The sequence below is a fragment of the Hyaena hyaena genome, unplaced genomic scaffold (assembly GCF_003009895.1).
Source record: "Hyaena hyaena isolate Hyena2069 unplaced genomic scaffold, ASM300989v1 scaffold_826, whole genome shotgun sequence".
Lineage (NCBI taxonomy): Eukaryota > Metazoa > Chordata > Mammalia > Carnivora > Hyaenidae > Hyaena > Hyaena hyaena.
The window spans coordinates 721,250-742,592 of NW_024081449.1; the positions used below are offsets into that span (position 1 = coordinate 721,250).

General features: G+C 36.9%; 1 protein-coding gene and 3 non-coding genes across 4 annotated transcripts; all 4 read left to right on the forward strand.

Moving 5' to 3' along the window:
* Positions 1-12,049: 12,049 nt before the first annotated feature.
* Positions 12,050-20,800, forward strand: RABGGTB (Rab geranylgeranyltransferase subunit beta). The gene is made up of 9 exons (XM_039219398.1): positions 12,050-12,123; positions 13,194-13,301; positions 14,551-14,748; positions 15,307-15,412; positions 16,317-16,369; positions 16,457-16,567; positions 17,446-17,571; positions 19,450-19,599; positions 20,203-20,800. The coding sequence occupies exons 1-9, from the start codon at positions 12,121-12,123 to the stop codon at positions 20,341-20,343; spliced, it is 996 nt and encodes a 331-aa protein (XP_039075329.1). The 5' UTR covers positions 12,050-12,120; the 3' UTR covers positions 20,344-20,800.
* On the forward strand, positions 12,963-13,041 carry LOC120221819. The gene has a single exon (XR_005525902.1). It is a non-coding gene; the product is annotated as a small nucleolar RNA SNORD45 (small nucleolar RNA).
* Positions 13,597-13,678, forward strand: LOC120221818. The gene has a single exon (XR_005525901.1). It is a non-coding gene; the product is annotated as a small nucleolar RNA SNORD45 (small nucleolar RNA).
* Positions 14,903-14,974, forward strand: LOC120221817. Its single transcript, XR_005525900.1, has one exon. It is a non-coding gene; the product is annotated as a small nucleolar RNA SNORD45 (small nucleolar RNA).
* Positions 20,801-21,343: the final 543 nt, after the last annotated feature.

Consider the following 21,343-nt stretch of genomic DNA (forward strand, 5'->3'; position numbering starts at 1 on the left):
GAACCCTGCAAGCCAGTTACCAATTCCACTTTTACTGGGGCAGCATTGTAGACATGGACTCAACATATATAGTCAGCTTGTTTTTTTAATAATATGCTTGTCAAACCTGATTCAAGGAGAATTATTCTCAAATATGACACTCCAGGTATGGCTTTGGTTACATAATCAATTTGCTTAATTATAAACAAGAATAAAGATTCATGGTGTTCCTGGGTGGCTCAGCCAGTTAAGCATCCAACTTCTCAGGCCATGATCTCACAGTTTGTGGGTTTGAGTCCCAAGTTGAGCTCTGCACTGGCAGTGCAGAGCCTGCGTGGGATTCTCTATCTCTCCTTTTCTTTCTCTGCGCCTCCCCTACTGTGCTCTCTCTCAAAACTAAATAAATAAACTTAAAAGATTCATTTTGAATACTGACATAAAATGTAAGGAGATTCAGAAAATGTTTCTGAATTCAAGGGACTCAGTGGGAACCAGACACCATTTTAAATTTCCAGTTCACAAAAGCACAGTCCACTAACCTGAAGAAAGCCTAAGAATTTAAAAGGGCTTCTTCATATACCCATAGAAACAGAACAGTACAACTATATAACTAATATTCCAAACAAGTAACCATGATTAAGTTCCCCTTGTTGGCTCATTCAGTTTTCTATAATTGCTTTGCAGGGTCTTAAGTCAAGAACTGCTTTCAAGAAGCTGTCTTCTTCCAAACTAAAGAGTCCTAGAAATCCTGACTTAGTTTAATGGTATGGTGTGAAACTTACCTGAGCTATGCCCACTTGGAAGTCTGTACCCAAAAGACTATTCTTTGAAGTATCTATCAATAAAGTACCTGAGTCTTTCCATGAGGCTTTGAATGCATAAACTTTGGCCTGTAGCTTATAGTAGAGCTTTCAAACTAGCATCAGAATAAATCAGAAACTATTGCAAAGTATTATAAAGTAAAATATGACTGTCTTAGCTCAGGCAACTTTAACAAAACCATAGACTAAGTGGCTTAAGCAACCAACATTTATTTCTTACACTTCTGGAGGCTAGAAAAGTCCAATATTAAAGCACCTGCTCACTTCCCTGTTACAGACTGTTAACTTCGTATATTCTCACAGGCAGAAATAGGGTGAGAGAACTCTCTGGGGTCCCCTTTTTAAAGGGTATTTAAAAATTTTTTTTTGGGGCACCTGGGTGGCTTAGTCGGTTAAGCGTCCGACTTTCGCTTAGGTCATGATCTCACGGTTCGTGGGTTTGAGCCCCGCGTCAGGCTCTGTGCTGACTGCCAGCTCAGAGCCTGGAGCCTATTTCAGAGTCTGTGTCTCCCTCTCTCTCTGACCCTCCCCTGCTCGTGCTGTCTCTCTCTCTCTCTCTCCTAGAAATAAATAAAAATATTTAAAAAAAAAAAATTTTTTTTTAATGTTTATTTATTTTAGAGAGAGACACACACACAGAATGTGAGCAGGGGAGGGTCAGAGAGAGAGGGAGACACAGAATCTGAAGCAGGCTCCAGGCTATGAGCTGTCAACACAGGGCCTGACACAGAGCTCGAAACCACAAACTGTGAGATCATGACCTGAGCTGAAGTTGGCCACTTAGCCGACTGAGCCACCCCGGCACCCCTAAAGGGTATTAATTCCATCCATGAGGAGTCCATCTTTATGTGACTTAATTACCTCCCAAACCTTCACTTCCATATACCATCACATTGGGGACTAGGATTTCAACATATAAATTTTGAGAAGTCAAAAACATTCAGTCCATTGTAATGACTAGAACTGAAGATGAGAGTTAATTACTATATCCAATAAAAGAGTGGAAGTAAGTAAAGAGTTTCTATAAAAGCACCGTGCATAACTGTTTCACAAGACTTTAACCATTATTTCCCTTGAGGAAAATAACATTGGCAAATCTCCAGGGACTTTTCATAAAGAACATAATTTTGGCTATGTTTATATTAACAACATTTTATACAAATTTAAGCTAAAGAAGGCTGAGTTGATCTGATTTATTTACCAACTTCTTATGAAGCTCACACAATAGTGTTGGTAATTAAATATGGAGCACATAAACAATTAGTTCTAATAGTTTTCTTTTTAAAAGGTGAAAGAGCAGTCTCCCCCGACACCCCAGGAAAATTTCAAAGATACATTTAGGTGTAAAATATAACCTGAAATTTTTATTCTTCATTCAATTTTTGACCCTGAGAAGGTCATGATGTCAGAGATAATCGATCATTTAAGATAGGATTATAGGTGCCTGACAAAGAATACTTGGTTATCTACTTCATTAAAGGGACAGTAAATTTAAAAAATACAGAAGAATGTACTATAACATGATTATAAGAAATTTAAGATGTCTTTCAAATGAGGAATCTTTGTTCCTTGTTTCTTTTTAATAAAGATATGATAAAGTCAACATATAGAGCAACAAAAGTTTATTCTGGTAGACAAAATCTCTGCTATCTAGGCAGAAGGTAAAGTGTAACCTTTTACACATTATGGATTGATGACTAAACCAAGGAAACAAGCTCCTTAAAACTGACTAAACTTTGGGGTGCCCGGGTGGCTTAGTCGGTTAAGCGTCCGACTTTCACTCAGGTCATGATCTCGCGGTTCGTGGGTTCGGGCCCCGCGTCGGGCTCTGTGCTGACTGCCGGCTCAGAGCCTGGAGCCTGTTTCAGAGTCTGTCACTCCCTCTCTCTCTGACCCTCCCCTGCTCATGCTGTCTCTCTCTCTCCTAGAAATAAATAAAACATTAAAAAAAAAAAAAACAACTGCCTAAAATTTGCCAAAATTCTAGCATATACCAGTGTCTTTTCAGAAGCAGGTGCTACATACCAAGGCAAATAAAATTCACTTTCCTGAAATTTTGTCTTCTACTATGCCTTTTAATGTTCTAGAACAAACTGATAATTTGGAACAAAACTGCACTTTTCTCTTGAAAAATAAAAACACATACATAGGTATATTTTTCTGTCACTATTGCTACTATTATAGTAATACGGTCATCCTTATTATGACTTAAAAGAAACTAACTTCTCAGAGAAACTAACTCCTAGAGAAAGCTGTAAGGCAGGTCATTGAGAATTGTTTGTCACATCAATATTTCAGCAGACCATCAAAACTCATGAGTATTAACACTTTTTAGCTATACATATCCTTTTACACATTAATGCAACAAGAAGAAACATTTATTAACTTGACCCAAAGATATCACTGATTCCATAGCATATCAAGATAAGAAACAAAAGTATATAAACTTAAAATTATACTTGGTAATCAATGGTTTACCCTTGCTTACCCTACGCTTGCCATGATTATTAATTAACTCAGTATCAGTCCAAGGTTTTAAATTTTCTAAGGTTCTTGGAAATTATATAATTCCAATTTATGGTTGGAAGAAAATGTTTGTTTCATTTTTTATTATCTTTGCTTCAATCTTGTTTCATTGTTAATTGGATTTAGTGGAGGCCAAATTTACAATTTTAAAGATCTTAAAATTTATGTAGGAGTTAAATTAGCTAATTTGATCAATAAACTAATATAAAAAGTTTAGGAAAGGGGTGGGGGCGCCTGGGTGGTGCAGTGGGTTGAGCATCTAACTTCCGCTCAGGTCATGATCTCAGTCTGAGTTTGAGCCCCACATTGGGCTCTGTGCTGACAGCTCAGAGCCTGAGGCCTGCTTTGGATTCTGTCTCACTCTCTCTCTCTCTGCCCCTCCCTGCTTGTGCTATTTCTGTCTGAAATAAAAAAAAAAGTTTATTTAAAAAAGTGTAGGAAATTCAGACTAATTAGTCTCCTTATTTGAAAATAAACTGTACTGGGGCACCTGTCTGGTTCAGTTGGTAGTATGCAACTCTTGATCTCATGGTCATGAGTTTGAGCTCCACTTTGGGGGTAGAAATTACTTAATTAAAAAAATTACAAACGTTTACATGCTAAAAAGCTTTTTAAAAGCTGTACTTATACATATGGTACTATACTTGTATTATACTTAAAACTGATAAGCAAAGAAAACAACACACAGCTGGGTTTTTCATTAACCTAAATTAAGAAACGTCTCTGATATGTCCAACGATTTATCTTGTTATGTAAACTTGGTTTTTTTAAGTTTATTTATTTATTTATTTTAAGAGAGAGTAAGAAAACAAGGGAGGGGCAGAGAGAGAATCCCACGCAGGCTTCCCACTGTCAGAGCAGAGTCCAACATGGGGTTTGTTCCCACAAACTGTGAGATCATGACATGAGCCAAAATTAAAAGTCAGCACTTAACTGCCTGAGTCACCCAGGCACCCCTGTAAACTTGAATCTTTAAAAAATGTTTCTGGTTAGTAGTTTGTATAAGAATGATTTTTTTTTCTTTTGAAGTCTGGCATATTAAAAGTATTAGAGGTTAATGTTTTTAGGGGCACCTAGATGGCTCAGTCACTAGAACATGTGACTATTGATCTTGGGGTTCTGAGTTTGAGCCCCATGTTGGGCAAAGAGATTACTTAGTAAAATAAAACATATATTTTAAAAAAGTTAATTTTAAAAAATTTCTGCTAATTTGGGGACGATTCAATGTATATAAACAAATCAGAACACGACAGGGATGTCCATTCTCACCACTGTTGTTTAACATAGTGCAGGAAGTCCTAGCATCAGCAATCAGACAACAAAAAGAAATAAAAGGCATCAGAATTGGTAAAGAAGAAGTCAAACTTTCACTTTTCACAGACGACATGATACTTTACATAGAAAACCTGACAGACTTCACCAGAAGCCTACGAGAACTGATCCAGGAATTCAGCAGTGTTGCAGGGTACAAAATCAACGTACAGAAATCGGTTGCATTTTTATACACCAATAATGAAGCAACGGAAAGAGAAATCAAGAAACTGATCCCATTTACAATTGCACAAAAAAACCATAAAATACCTAGGAATAAAACTAATCAAAGATATAGGAGATCTGTATGATGAAAACTATAGAAAACTTATGAAGGAAATTGGAGAAGACACAAAGAAATGGAAAAACATTCCATGCTCATGGGTCGGAAGAATAAATATTGTTAAATGTCATTACTACTCAAAGCAATCTACACATTCAATGCAATCCCAATCAAAACTGCACCAGCATACTTCTCAAAACTAGAACAAACTATCCTAAAATTTGTATGGAATCACAAAAGACCCCGAATAGTCAAAGTAATATTGAAGAAGAAAACCAAAACGGGAGGCATCACCATCCCAGACTTTAGCCTCTACTACAAAGCTGTCATCATCAAGACAGTATGATATTGGCACAAAAACAGATACAATGGAATAGAATAGAAAACTCAGAATTGGAACCACAAATGTATGGCCAACTAATCTTTGACAAAGCGAATTTCCAATGGTAAAAAGATAGCTGGGAGAACTGGACAGCTACGTGCATAAGAATGAAACTAGATAGTTTTCTCACACCATACACAAACAAACTCAAAATGCATAAAGGACCTGAATGTGAGACAGGAAACCATCAAAAGCCTGGAAGAGAAAGCAGGAAACAACCTCCTTGACTTCAACCTCAGCAATTCCTTCCTTGACATATCCCCAAAGGCAAGGGAATCAAGAGCAAAAATGAACTACTGGGACCTCATCAAGATAAAAACCTTCTGCATGGCAAAGGAAACAATCAATAAAGCTAATAGGATGGAATGGGAAAAGGTAGTTGTGAATGACATATCAGATAAAGGGCTAGTATCCAAAATCTATAAGGTACTCATCAAACTCCACACCCGAAAAACAAACAACCCAGTGGGAAATGGGCAAAAGATATGAACAGACACTTCTCCAAAGAGGACATCAAGATAGCCAACATACACATGAAATGATGCTCAGCATCCCTTGTCATCAGGGAAATACAAATCAAAACCACACTGAGATACCACCTTGACAGTTAGAGTGGCTAAAATGAGCAAATCAGGAAACTCTAGATGCTGGCGAGGATGTGGAGAAACGGGCACCCTCCTACACTACTGGTGGGAATGTAAGCTGGTGCAACCCCTCTGGAAAACAGTGTGGAGGTTCCTGGGAAAATTAACAATAAAACTCCCTTATGACCCAGCAGTAGCACTCCTAGGAATTTACCCAAGGGATACAGGAGTGCTGATGCATAGGGGCACATGGACCCCAATGTTCATAGCAGCACTCTCTACAATAGCCAAAACATGGAAAGAACCTCAGTGTCCATCAACCGACGAATGGGTCAAGAATATGTGGTATATTTATACAATGGAATACTACATGGCAATGAGAAAGAATGAAATCCGGCCATGTGTAGCAACATGGTTGGAACTAGAGGCTGTTATGCTGAGCGAAATAAGTCAGGCAGAGAAGGACAGATACCATATGTTTGTACATATAGATGGATTAGGAGGAAGCTAACGGAGGACCATGGGGGAGAAGAAGGGGAAAAAGAGTTGGGGAGAGGGAGGGAGGCAAATCATGAGACTCTTGAATGCTGAGAACAAACTGAGGGCTGATGCGGGTAGGGGAGAGGGGAAGAGGGGTGAGGGGCATTTGGGAGGGCTCTTGTTGGGATGATCACTGTGTGTTATATGGAACCCAACTTGACAATCAACTATTTAAGAGAAAAAATTTAAAAAAAAACCAAACACCAATCAGAACAGAGTTCTTTAATATAAGGCATAATGTAATCTGTTAATTTTATACTGTTCAGAGGTAGGAAAGTATTTCATAGGTGTACAATAAGAAGCAAAGGCCTTCCTCAATAAGAGACATATACACACACTGAGAACTTAAAAATAACTTTCAGATCTACAACTTTAGCCACAGGCCAAAAGCAATTTACCATCCAGATCCCAAAAAGCTGTTCTCCTTCCCAGTAGGTATTAAATTCATAATTAATTAGAGCTCTCTCATCTACCAGCAAGGATGAACAAACCAGATTCTCTATCATATCTCACCCAAGAGAGAATAGATTTCTGCCATTGACAGAAATCACCAAATGGACCATAAAAAACACAGTCCTAATCACTGCCACCAGTGAAAATTAATTTATAGGCCATGCCCGAAGCAAATACAAAACAAAATAAAACAAAACACAAAATCAGTAAGGAGGACAAAACCTATACCAATAGAGTCAAAAAGACCTTATTGTCACACGAGAATTGCTCTGAGGGCCAAGAAAAGATGTGCCTCAGCTTAAGTAGATTATGATGTGCTGTGTGCAAGCAATGCAGTTTATGTGGCTGTATCTGTTAAATCTACTTGGATATCTAAATAGATGACTACTAAAACTGCCAAATTATAATTTTCAAAAGGTAAAATCATAATGCATGTAAATATAAAGACATGTGAAACATTTAAACTCTTTGGGAGGGAAGCAATATGACATTAAAACCAAGTTATTTTATATTTTTATATTTTTGACATTAAAACCAGCTTAAACCTTAAAACATAGATGACACAAACGTATTTTTTTAAATAGCTAAACTTAAAGGTCTTTTTTATAGTTCATAATTAAAGGACACAATTTTATGTTTTTGTTTTTCATCTCTAATTTTATCTAAAAAGTTTCTTTTATTTATTTAAATACTTTTTATTCCTTTTTTAAGTTTATTTATTTAAAAAATTTTTTACTGTTTTTTAATTTATTTCTGAGAGAGAGAGACACACACAGCGTGAACAGGGGAGGGTCAGAGAGAGAGGCAAGACACAGAATCCGAAACAGGCTCCAGGCTCTGAGCTAGCTGTCAGTATAGAGCCTGATGCAGGGCTTGAACCCACAAACCGTGAGGTCATGACCTGAGCCGAAGTCGGATGTTTAACAGACTGAGCCACCCAGGCGCCCCAAGTTTATTTATTTTTGAGAGAGAGAAACAGATAGAATGTAAATGGGGTAAGGGCAAAGAAAGAAAGAGACATAGCATCCAAAGCAGGCTCCAGGCTCCAAGCTGTCAGCACAGAACCAGATGCAGGGCTTGAACTCACACACTGTGAGATCATGACCTGAGCCAGATGCTCAACCACTGAGCCACTCAGGTACCCCTACGGAGTTTCTTTTAAATGGCTTCAGAATTCTTCTCCTATACCTGCATCATACCTATCCAGTTCCTTTTATTATTGGTACTACTAGGGAAGGCATGCAATTCTAGGACTGTACAAGATTTAATTTGCTTGAACTGAACCAAAAAATGGATGGATAGAGATATCAGAAATGTCATACAATACATAGAAAGGAATATAATTTTACAGGTGGAATTGGGACATGGAGCATGTAATATTCTGCTTCTACATTTGATTTTTCAGAATGACTCAGTTACTCTATGTTGCGGACGAAATGACACAAAGGACAACACACACACAAAAGACAGACACAGACACAACTCCGGCCAGAGGAACAATTCTACGCACGCCCCTCTTGCGGTTTATTTTTATACCCCGGTAACTGGATACAAACTGAAACCTACAAGATGCATTCCTTTACCAATTAAGGGCAAGTAGCCAAACACCTTTCAAGGACAGGGGGGAGCAAAGGGAGGAAGTGACCACAACATGTTTACTAAGAGGCCTGCCCACAACTCCAGCCTTCTCCTTACTTCTAAGGAGGGCATGTTCCCTCGTTTGCGAGCGGACCATTAAACTTGGATATTGTGTGCAGGCCTCCTGGCAGAGCACCCTGTTTGCAGGCATGCTTTGCCCAGGCAGGGAGCCCCGTGTGCAGGCACATCCCCGCGTCCCTAACCACGCTTTCTTGTGGTCACTGTCGGGCTCCCACACTATATTTCATTGTTTCCAAAATGCATGTTTTTCATATTTAACATCTCAAAAATATGGATAAGGTTTGTGTTAATAGCCATTTTTTTCCATATTTGTTATCTTTGCAGTTGAGATGTATCTTATAATTGATGGCATCTTAGGTAAAATATGGTACTGTTGTCCCCTGGAAAAGCTATTCCATGATATTATAAAGATGTTAAAACAGACTTCGGGTGGCTAGGTGGCTCAGTTGCTTAAGTGTCCAGCTTGTGCTCAGGTCATGATCTCACGGTTCATGGGTTCGGCCCTGCATTGGGCTCTGTGCTGACAGCCAGCTCAGAGCCTGGAGCCTGTTTCAGATTCTGTGTCTCCCTCTCTCTGACCGTCCCCTGCTCACACTGTCTCTCTCTCTCTCTCTCTCAGAAATAAATAAAATATTTAAAAAAATTTAAAAAAACCAGACTAGAAACAGTTTAGATACTGAATGCTAATGAAACTATTTCTTAAGTCACTATTTGGGCTTTGAACAAAATTGTAGGTAAAGAGAAACTTTTTCCATTTACATAACATGTAATGGTGAACAAAGTAGATGTAGTCACAACTCCCATAAAGCTCACAGACAACAGCAGCATTGTCTAATAGAAATATAGCATGATATATGATCTATACTGCATTATTTAAAATTTTCTAATAGACACATTAAAAAAAGTTAAGAGGGGCACCTGGCTGGCTCAGTTGGTAAAGCATGTGACTCTTGATCTTGAAATTGTGAGTTTGAGCCCCATGTTAGGTGTAATTACTTTAACAAATAAAAATGAAAAAAAAAAGTAAAAAGCAATAGATGAAATTAACTTTTTACAAAAGTTCTTTACTTGAGAGAGAGAGAACATGCGCATGGTTCGGAGGGGTGCAGAGAGAGCAGGGGAGAAAAAATCCCAAATAGGCTCCACACTGACAGCACTGAGCCAGATGGTGGTCTTGAACTCACTAACCGAGAGATCATGACCTGAGGGTAAATCAAGAGTCAGACTTGACCAACTGAGCCATCCAGGTGCTCCTACGGGAAATTACCTTTAAGAATCTGTTTTATTCTGAGGTGCCTTGGTGGCTCAGTCAGCTAAAAAGCCGATTTCAGCTCAGGTCATGATCTTATGGTCCCGTCTGTAGGTTTGAGCCATGCATAGAGCTCTGTGCTGACACCTTAGAGCCTGGAGCTTGCCACAGATTGTTTCTTCCCCTCTCTGCTCCTTCCCCACTTGCACTCTGTCTCTGTCTCTCTCAAAAAAATAAACATTAAAACATTTTTTACAAAAAGAATGTTTTATTCTGTCTCACTCCCTCTCTCTCTGCCTCTCTTTCAAAATAAACTTAAAAAAAAAGAATATGTTTTACTTAACCCAATTTTTCCAAATATGATTTTAGCAATCTACTTTTTAAACTGTTAATGAGATATTTTATTTTTCCTACTAAGTGTATGAAATAGGGTGTGCATTGTATACTTTACAACGCATCTTGATTTAGAGTGGCCACATCTCAAGTGTCTCATTTAGTTATATTACACAGCACAGTTCTAGAGGCAGAGATGAGCTGTTTTTTTCATCAATATTAGGGTTTTTGTTTCTTTTCTTATTTTTGTAACTATTTTTCTTTGGGGGGGTATTTTTATTTTTTGAACAGGTAAAATACACCAAGTTTAAAAAGTACCAAGGTATTCAGTGAAAAATAAGCCTTCCTTAAATCCTGTTCCCAGTTACCCTCCTCCTGTAGACAACTGCTTTTAGTAATTCTGTGCGTTTACAAATATATATACATATATTTTTCTCCTTTGTTTTCCACACAAATAGTAGCACACTATACATAGCTTGGCACTTTCTGTTTTTGTTTTCACTTAATATATTTTGGAACTCTTTCCATAGCAATGTATGCAGAACTTCCTCACTCTAATGACTGCATAATGAATACAGTATACTTTATTTAACCTTTTGATGGTAATTAAGATACTTGTAATCTTTTGCTAATAAAGACTGCTGCTTTGAATATTCTTGCACATAAGTCACTTCATACCTCAAAGACTTATGTGTAAGATAAATACCTATATATAGAACTGCTGAATGTAATTACAAGAATTGCTAGAACATATGCTTCCTACACAGATTTCCATTTTGCTGATCATTACACCCCTAGAACCCAGAATAATATTTGGCACATTCTAGATATCCAATAAATATTTGTTGAATGAATTTATAAAGTAGGAAATGAGGCTTGTTTTTCATTCTTTCATCAGTTATGGACTCAATTTGAATGTTACTTTTGGATCTGATGGTTGCATTATTCTTACTTTGAGCACTGCTTTTCCCAGAAGTGTGACCACTCCCTCTCTCCCTTAGTTTTCCCTCCCTCTACATCCCTCCTCTATCTGACTTAGAAGCAAAAGAAAGCTGGGGAAATTGCATTAATATTTAGGGAAGACTTTTTAAGATAAAAAGTATTAGAGACCATCATCACTTAATAGTAAAAGGCTCAACCCACCAGAAACAGATGCTAAACTGACATGCATTTAATAAAGTAGCCTCAAACTATAAATGGGGATATCTACGAAATTGCAGGGAGAAATAATTAAATCTATCATCATAGCAGATTCAACACTCAATTACTGATAGCCCTAATTATATTGTTAGCCCAGTGTGTCAGGAACCCTTCTGCAAATCGTTACTGAATGTAATAAACTGTAAGGGTATGGGATACCAATATTTTCTAATGGGAGCTCAAAATGCTAAAGTATGAAAGACCTAAGAAAGCACAAATGAAAACAGCTGTAATAACACCCCTGGCAAACCTGAATTTAGGGAAAGCTCGTGGAAGGAACAGGAGTGTTTCTTTTTCAAAAGTAAGTTATAAAGCTTTTCAACTGTTAGCACTGCCTCAAGAAGAGAGGGGAATAGGTGAAGGAGCCGCATCCGGTACGGAGGCAAACAGGAAGGGACTGTAAACATTTATTTCATTAACGTTTGCTCAAAAACCATTTATTGAATAGTTACTACGTGGAAGAACTCTGCTAATTACAAGCCACTTGAGTTCAAAGAACGTCAAAATCAAATGATTTCTTAAAAGTAATTCATATTTTTAATTATCACTTAAAATTTTTAGACAAACGGACGTATTTAAGGGATGAGGAAAGGGCGCCACAGAACTTGGGCTCAGGCAGCGAGGACAGCTATGAGCAGTCGGCGGGGTCCTAGGGCAGCCACGCAAAAGCTTCATCCTACAGGCGGAAGTGTGGTCAGCTATGCTGGTGCTCGGAAGGGACTCGAGGGGCTCTTCTGCGCAGGCGCGTGCCGCCTAAATCTACCCAGGAACCGACAGAAGTTCTCTTTTCGGTCTCAGACATGGTGAGTGAGGTTGCGTCTTAGGTTGTTGCTCCGTGCAGTCCAGGTGCAGTGATACTGGGCAGCTCGGTCACCTTGGGGTATTTTAGCAAGTATTAGAGAATGGGTGGGTTAAGACATGGGCCTTACAAGATTCTTTTATGGCTCAGGAAGGGTGAAGTATTACTCAGCGTTTTCTGGAGATCTCGCGGGCTCAGTTACTCCTAATTTTATCTAGGCTTCTTCCTGAGAGGCAGGCCTCAAGATCCAACGGCCCGATTTCTTAATCCCTCAAAAAAGGGCGCTCGTTGGTGGTTTTTTTTTTTTAAATTTTTTTTTACCTTTCTCAGTATTTTATGGCTCAAAACCTAGAGTCATTGCTCGTATAGTCACTTTGAAGATGTAGTAAATTTTAATTGGGATCTAATGGAAAGTCACAGTTATTTTTTGATAGTCGTCATGACCTACTTAAAATGAGTTTAATGCTGTCTCGATCACATAGAGCTAGATCAGAAGTACGGGGAACTAGAGCAACATCCTCATTTCCTGAGAGCATGCAGCAAATGAAGAAACTGAGACTAAAAAGCTGGGGAAGATAAGGCTATAGGAACTACTGCCTTGATAAATAACCTTTGGAGTGTGTAGAGGTGCTTTGAAATCCCAATTTCTAGGATTAGTAAAATCTCATTAAAGAATTTAACTGCGAATTATGGGCTAGGTATATATTTTTTATACTTAAACTTGATGCTGCATATAAACCTTACGTTGTCCTGAAGTGGTAAACTTGGATATTCTGTTCTGTTTATTTTACTTAACTCTCAAGTGAAAGGTAAGCAACGACAGATGAGGGTAATAATTTTTTGGGTCAATGATGAGCTGGCATGTATTCTGAATCCAAAGCTGATTATTATTGCTTTAGCTCTAGAATTACTCTGAGACCTGAAAAATTACCCGAATCTTTACAAGAGCTTTAATGCTTAAAGTTTTTGTGTGGCAAGATGAAATCAAAGTCAAAAATTAAGATGTGTATTGAATATACTACTGGGGTCAACCATTAAAATAAGAACAGTTACATTGCTTTTTTGTTTTGAAAGGGCACACCGCAGAAGGATGTTACTATCAAGTCAGATGCACCTGACACCTTATTGTTAGAGAAGCATGCAGATTATATTGCATCCTATGGCTCAAAGAAAGATGATTATGTATGTATGATTTTATGTTGAAATTTTATTTTATTTTGAAGTGAGATTATTATGAACAGTCAGTAGGTCTGTAATGGCCCATGCTTCTTAAAAATGCTAACTCCTGCACGCCAAAGCACTGAAGATCCCTCTTTGAGTTGTGTTCTGGGTGCCTTTGGATATCAAGTTGAGGATACATCAGAATTAATGATGGTTCTTAGAGGATTTGGCAGACAAAATAGATTCCTACCTGTCCAGATTTGTAAAAGGTTTGAGGTCCATAAGAGATTTGTACTTTTGTGGGTATTACTTTCAAGGTCAGTGATGTGTTGGCATGTATTACCTGAATATATGGCTGATGTCTAATAACACTAGCTCTAGAATTACGCTGAGACCTTGAAAAAGGTTTTACCCTAATTTTCAAACCTTGAAGAATAGTTTTCCTCTCTGGGGCAATCTTAGAAAAAGATAATGAACAACTCAATTGAAAGTAAATATTTTTCCCAGTAGTGTCCAGACAACAATTAATTGATGGTCTTGGCTAGTTTTTGATGAACTTGTGACTTAATTGTTTTAAGTTCCCATAAGTTTAAGTTTTAAGTTCCCTTTTTATGAAGTTGTTAAGGACCATGTTTATTATTTTTTTTCCTGGATGACTCAAAGGTTAAGTCTTGACTTATTCCAGCCTTTTTTAATCTAGTGCTCATCAACCTATTATTTAAACCGTGAATTTGGGTTCACAAAGAGCACTCACCTGATTCAATACCTTAAAATCTAATACATTGTTGACTATGGGAAAAATTTATTTCTGGACTCTTTTCTTACCAGTTTTTATTTCTCTTTGATGTGCTGCTGTTGGTGGTTTTATCTTTTGTATTCCTTGGCCATTTTGGTTTTCAGGTAGTTGTATCATTTACTAATAGGTAATAGATGGGCTTTGTACATACTCCACTTATTAATAGGATAGATGTCTAATAAATATGATGTAGGTGCTCTGAAAGAAATATTCTCCCCAAACTTGGTATATTTTTCACTTCTGCTTCTGGTTGGTCCTTCGGGGAGATTGAAGGCCTGTTTGTATTGTTAGTCATAGGTGAATTTATTATATCCCTTTCAATTACTATCCCCCCACCAAATTTGAGAGCCACAAATTAAAAATCCATACTGGTGATGTTAGGATCAATATGTGTGGCTAGTTAACTTTACATGTTCTATCACTTTAATCCTGCATCAGTTCAGACTGGCACATTAAAGTTGTTGTATATTTTAGGAATACTGTATGTCTGAGTATTTGAGAATGAGTGGTATCTATTGGGGTCTGACTGTAATGGATCTCATGGGACAACTACATCGGATGAATAGAGAAGAAATTCTTACATTTATTAAGTCTTGTCAACACGAGTGTGGTGGAATAAGTGCTAGTATCGGACATGATCCTCATCTTCTGTACACTCTAAGTGCTGTCCAGGTAAATATTTATTAAAATTTAATAGTCTTGATAGTGTATTCTCTTACTTGAGAATGGAGAAACTGAATTGGATATTAGCAGTATGACAAATTGGTGTCTATGTCAGAAAAGTTTCTCTAATCTTTTCAAACGAAGCCTGTACTGTATTCTACAAGGTCAATGATGTGATGGCATGTATTAGCTGAATCCAGAGTTGATGTAAATTGTAAAATTACACTGAGACCTTGAATGGCAAAATGTTTATTTTTGTTATATGTAAATAATTTGAAAGTCAAGTAGAGTTAAATGTTGATTTTCGTATTAGTGAATATCCACAATTAGGGGTTTAAATAAGTATATTTAAAAGTCTTAGAATGCCAAGGTACAATTTATATGTAGGAAGTGAATGCTTTATGTTACCAGTTCGGGTTTGTTGATAATGCCTGTGGCATAGAAGATAGTCTGCAGGTTTGCAATATGCATAGACAAAAGGACATGTTTACTTGACTGTTTAAAATGTAGTTGAGGAAGAACATCATTAGAAGAATCTTTACTTAAATTGTTTTGTTTTTGTTACAGATTCTTACTCTGTATGATAGTATTAATGTTATTGATGTAAATAAAGTTGTGGAATATGTTCAGAGTCTACAGAAAGAAGATGGTTCTTTTGCTGGAGATATTTGGGGTAATGACATTCTATTTGCTACCCAAAATAATAGTATTAAAATCTATTTTGGTGTTTATTGTAGTGATAAGCTTTGTTGAAAAATTTTAAGTACAATGAATTAGAGACTTTGCTAATAATCATAAGGAGACTTAAGTTTTTGATCTTTTCAGGTCCCACTAAGCAGCTGGTCTAACTGAAGTTAAATGGTCTGCTGGAAGTTCCAGCATGCACTGTGCTAGTTATATCAGCATACAGGAGAACTGGAACAGAGGGGGCCAGTCTAAAAGATGAGGTAGGTGAAATTTTTTTCCCCAGTATTTGGTGGCTTTGTAAAGTTTTTTGCAAACTATTGGCAAGGGAAAAATATTCAAAAAACTTTACAAACTTAGTGGATATTTGAGTGGAGGGAGGGAATAGTACTTAGTACTATACTTGATAAATGTAGATAATCTCTGCTTTAGGGATGAATACAGTGCAGGCCGGAGAGACCAGCTGCTTCATGGGATGTGAAAATCCACTTTTATATAATAGGGTAAGTTCATTGTCATTGTTAGAAATTGAATAGTCCTTTTGGTTTTATGTTGGTTATCTTCCCTTTCTGGGCATTCTAAGCAACTTACGATAATTTGCTGTATTTTTGACATAACAATTTTGTAGTTCTTGGTTTCCTTAGAAGTGATTTCACTTTAGATTTAGCTTTCCTCCTGGCAGCTTAAAAATAAGTATTAAGCTTGAACTCTTGAAAATTTAACTTTGGTAGCTGTGCAGTTTGTTGTTACCTTGCATTATATGTTAGGGTCAGATGTCTCTGATAGCACTTATGTTTTGATGTGATTCCTTTTTTTTTTTTTTTTTTTTTTTTTTTTTTTTTTTTTTTNTTTTTTTTTTTTTTTTTTTTTTTTTTTTTTTTTTTTTTTTTTAGGAGAAATTGATACAAGATTCTCTTTTTGTGCGGTGGCAACATTGGCTCTTCTGGTAAGTTTTGAATATTGTATTGAAATAATTATTAAGTGCCTATGATTATTCTGGAATTTAATAGGCTTATTTTTTTTCTGTTTGTAGGGGAAGTTAGATGCTATTAATGTGGAAAAGGCAATTGAATTTGTTTTATCATGTATGAACTTTGATGGTGGATTTGGTTGCAGGCCAGGTTCTGAATCTCATGCTGGGCAGGTAATTTATTAATGCAGATTAAAATTGTCAGTTTTTAAATAATGTGTATTTTTTGAGAGAGGAAGACACAGTACAAGCGGGAGAAGGTCAGAGAGAGGGAGACACAGAATCTGAAGCAGTCTCCAGGGTTCTGAGCTGTCAGCACAGAGCCCAGCACAGAGCCCGACATGGGGCTTGAACTCAAACTGATCATGACCTGAGCTGAAGTCAGGACGTCCAACCGATTGAGCCACCCAGGCGCCCCTAAAATTGTCAATTTTGGAGGGATAACTAGTGCGATAAACTAAAAATATTAATAGTAATTTCAATGTTAAATATGAATGAAGTTAATTTAAGTAAACTAATGCATAAGAATTGCTTAAAAGCAGATAAAGGAAGGCGTTTTTACAGTAGTTTCTTCTAAGTAGATGAAAGCATCCTATTCCTTACCTATCCTGAGCACCCATTTGCTTGTGCCAGAGAGGCAAATTGTATTTGTAAAGAGTATTTTGTACTTATACATAGTATCTGTAAATAGTTACGAAATAAAACATTTTAGGGGCACCTTGCTGGCTCTCTGTCCATAGAGCACGTGGCTTGTGATCTTGGAGTTGTAAGTTCGAGCCACATGTTGGGGCTCTAGTAAAAATAAAATCTTGCAGAAAAAATGGTTTTTAGCCACGAAGAAATTTTGACAATAGTATTTCATTGCAGAATTGTATCTTAGAATTAGTATGTTTGGATTTGTTCAGATAGGTGATATTTACATGCTTTAAATTCTGACTTTTTAATAGAAATCAAGTTTTAGGCATAAACTGGCTTTTTTTAATTGAGTAGTTTTTATCTCTATTACTACTGAAAAATTATTATATACATGTACTCTATGTCTGTAATTTTAGATCTATTGTTGCACAGGATTTCTGGCTATTACTAGCCAGTTGCATCAAGTAAATTCTGATTTACTCGGTTGGTGGCTTTGTGAACGACAGTTACCATCAGGTGGACTCAATGGAAGGCCAGAGAAGGTATAGTTTAATAAGATATATTGTGTTCTAGTAGCTTCATAACTATTACAACTTTTTATAAATTGTTAATGAACTTTTTGTCTCTCCACCCACCATTGAAAATTTTCAGTTGTACCTCCTAAAGAAATGCCCATGGCAAAAAGTAAAATTAGATTTGAGATACTTATTAATTGTGGTATCCATTTAAAAGACTCTTGTGTATGCTACCTCTGATGCCATGTCTTCTGGTCTTCCTTATCCTGAAGTAGAATCTGGAGTTCTCTGAGGGAAGACAAAAAAATGGCAAATACTCTTAGATTTAATGTATTTGTATTCAGACATAGTATATGAATTCTTAAAGGGTCTTTTTCCCTGTCCTGAATGCCTTATATTTTCCAGGGATTGCAATGAAGCTGTTTCTTTAAACTTTTAGTTCTAGACCTATACCAGGGAAAATCAGTCATGCATTAAAAGATTGTTTCTATTTGGGACCCGAAGAGGGCTGTTTTTTAGAAAATTCTTGTAATGTTAATTTTTGAGAGAGAGATTTGGAAACACAGAATCCTAAACAGGCTCCAGGCTCTGAGCTGTCAGCACAGAGCCTGACACGGGCTCGAACTCCCGAACTCTGGGATCATGACCTGGGCTGAAGTTAGACACTTAACTGAGCCACCCAGGTGCCCCCCAGCCCCAAAGAGTACTAATTAAACGAACACCTGTATCTTTTAGAGAAATTTCCATGTCTACTTAATAGGTATGAAAGGACAAATAACTTAGCACATCAATGGTTTTTAGAAATTAGGCTACAGAATTTTTATTTAAAATCTTCCTAAATTAAAAAAACATTTAATGCTTCTTATTTATTTTTGAGAGTCAGAGAGAGACAGTGCAAGCAGGGAAGGGTCAGGGGTCAGAGAGAGAGGGAGACACAGAATCCCAAGACAGGCTCCAGGCTCTCAGCTAGCGGTCAGCACAGAGCCCGATGTGGGGCTTGAACCCACGAGCAATGAGATCATAACCTGAGCCGAAGTCGGATACGCAACCGACTGAGCCACCCAAGTACCCCAAAATCTTACTAAATTTTAAGAAAAACTCAATTTTTGACATTTTGATGTGGAGGAAAGGGAATCAAGTTTTTCCTTTGTACTTCGCATTTCTCTAGTTATCACACATTTCTTTAAATTGAGTCTGTAAGGGCCAGATAGTAAATGTTTTTAGCTCTGTAGGACATACAGTGTTGTTGCAACTACATAATTACCCTGAAAAGCAAATTTTAAGACTATGTTTTAAAAACAATTTAGGCACATAAAATCTTTTGGGGTACATGTGAGGTTCAGTCAATTGAGCATCCAACTTCTGTTCAGTTGGATCTGTTTGTGGGTTCAAGCCCCATGTCAGGCTCTGCTAACAGGAAAGCTTAAAAAAAAAAAACATTGTAGTCTGGATAATAACTCAAGGACTGTAGCTTGTTGGATCCTTTACCAAAAATAGTAAGACGTGGTGCTTTTGTGTAGATCACTGTATTTCTGTTTAGCTTTGCTTGTGCAATATTTGTGAATAAGATAAGGGGTAGGGAGGTACCCATAAGTGTTTTCTAGCTAGTTAAGATCCAGTGAGAAACCTGGACAATCTTGGACAATTAGAAAATGAGTCAGGGTAGGGATTGCCAGGAATCCATACTTTTAATACACCTATGAATCACCCACTGATTATGTTGAATGATTCTACATTTAGCATTGGGTATCTGTGGGTTGAAATGTTTAATTTTTTTTCTTCCCCAGTGATTATCTTTAATTCTAAAGATATGTGAATATATCCCTTAATCTTCCCCACCCCATGTTTGGACTAGAGAATAAAATTGTGGCTATTGTCTGTGGCTTTTTTTTTTTTCCCTCCTAGTTACCAGATGTATGCTATTCCTGGTGGGTGCTGGCTTCCCTAAAGATAATTGGAAGGCTTCATTGGATTGATAGAGAGAAACTACGAAGTTTCATTTTAGCATGTCAAGATGAAGAAACAGGAGGATTTGCAGATCGACCAGGAGATATGGCAAGTATATTTCTCACATCTTGGTGCTACAGTTAACATTTTCATTGTTGCTTGAGTACTTTTATGTTTTCAGGCATTTCCAGACATGGAAATAGGATAGTATTTAACTTTGCTGGTAATGTTTGAGAACAGATGAGCATAAAACAAGTTTACAGAAACTTCTCATCACTTAATTGTCAAAAAATTAGTGTAGGGTAAAGGTTCTATGTTAAAACCAGAATTTGAAGCCATCATTTTTATTTTATGTATGTTTTTTGATGTTTTTGATGTTTGTTTATTTTTGAGAAAGAGAGCATGAGAGGGCAAGAGACTGGGCGGGGGGTGGGGAAGATACACAGAATCCCAAGCAGGCTTCAGGCTTGAGCTGTTAGCACAGAGCCCAACAAGGGGCTCAAACTCACAAGCTGTGAGATCATGACCTGAGCTGAAATTGGATGCTTATGAAGTGAGCCACCCAGGTGTCCCCATCACTTTTATTTTAGAACACATTAAGCATTTATTAAAGTAAAGAAAATACAATGGGATCCAATATAACTTGTTCAGAAGTAGAGTTTTAGAGGTTTTCATTTTGTAATACTCTATAAATTCTTATTTTTTAAATAGGTAGATCCTTTTCATACTTTATTTGGAATTGCTGGATTGTCACTTTTGGGAGAAGAACAGATTAAACCTGTTAGTCCTGTTTTTTGCATGCCTGAAGAAGTACTTCGGAGAATGAATGTTCAGCCTGAACTAGTGAGCTAGACTTTGATGGAGATGTGAGAAATTGCTTAGTATAGTTTTGCCATCTTAACATTTCAGTAAAGTGCTTATCAAACTGAAAATGACTACTGTGTTACTATTTTGTATATGAATTGTATTAATTTTAATAAATTATGTACTTATACATAATGTAAAATAAAGATCTTTATTGTATCTTCAGCTTTAGATTATCTTCTGCAATGCTGTTATTCTGAGTACAATAATTTGTTTCTGCTTCAATGTATTTATTTGTAAGTTTCCTTAACAGCAAGCTCAGTTTAAAGAACTATTTAAAGAAGTCTTGTGTTCTACTTAATTTTCCCATGTGCTTCTTTCACATTACATAATAATGGTTAATGTAAATTGATCTATGTCAGTGAGAATGTTAATTGATAAAATTGATAAACCCATCCATATATGAATTAAAAGATGCACAAGAATAAATGGCTTTTGAAATTTGGAACGGTTTTATAAGTTTGTTTATGGCTACTCTGAATTGGTCAAAAGTAATTTAGATAAATGGTACATTTCACCATCTTAGAGTGGGATTGCAGTCTGGGTATACTTTACTCTTAACATTTTATGTCAGAGTGCCAGTTACTTCCCATGAAATTGTTGGGCATCAGGGAAATGGAAGTTGATAGTTGCCACAATTTTTTTTGAATCTGTATTTTCAGAAACACATAAGCACAGATGAGTATTCTCTGAGAGTTTGACATTTTCTCAAGCATGTTGGCAATACTCTGTATTAATAGTCCTTTTAAGAATAAGAATTAGTGGGGTTCCTGGCTGGCTCCGTCAGTTGGTGGAGCATGTCACTCCTGAGGTGAGTTCAAGCTCCACATTGGAGGTAGAGTGAATAGTGATGGTTCACTTAGACCTCATTCACCAGTGTCGATTTTAACATCTTCTTGAAAAAAGGTGCTTAACCTGAGATTGTTGAAGTGATACTATTTTGACAGTTAACTAATTTGAAGAGTTCAGGATGAATTGCCATAATTTA

Coding starts and splice junctions, on each gene's coding strand:
- RABGGTB (XM_039219398.1), top strand. Junction 15,413..16,316: donor TTTTGCTGGAGATATTTGGG/GTAATGACATTC, acceptor TTTTTTTTTTAG/GAGAAATTGATACAAGATTC. Junction 16,370..16,456: donor TGGCAACATTGGCTCTTCTG/GTAAGTTTTGAA, acceptor TTCTGTTTGTAG/GGGAAGTTAGATGCTATTAA.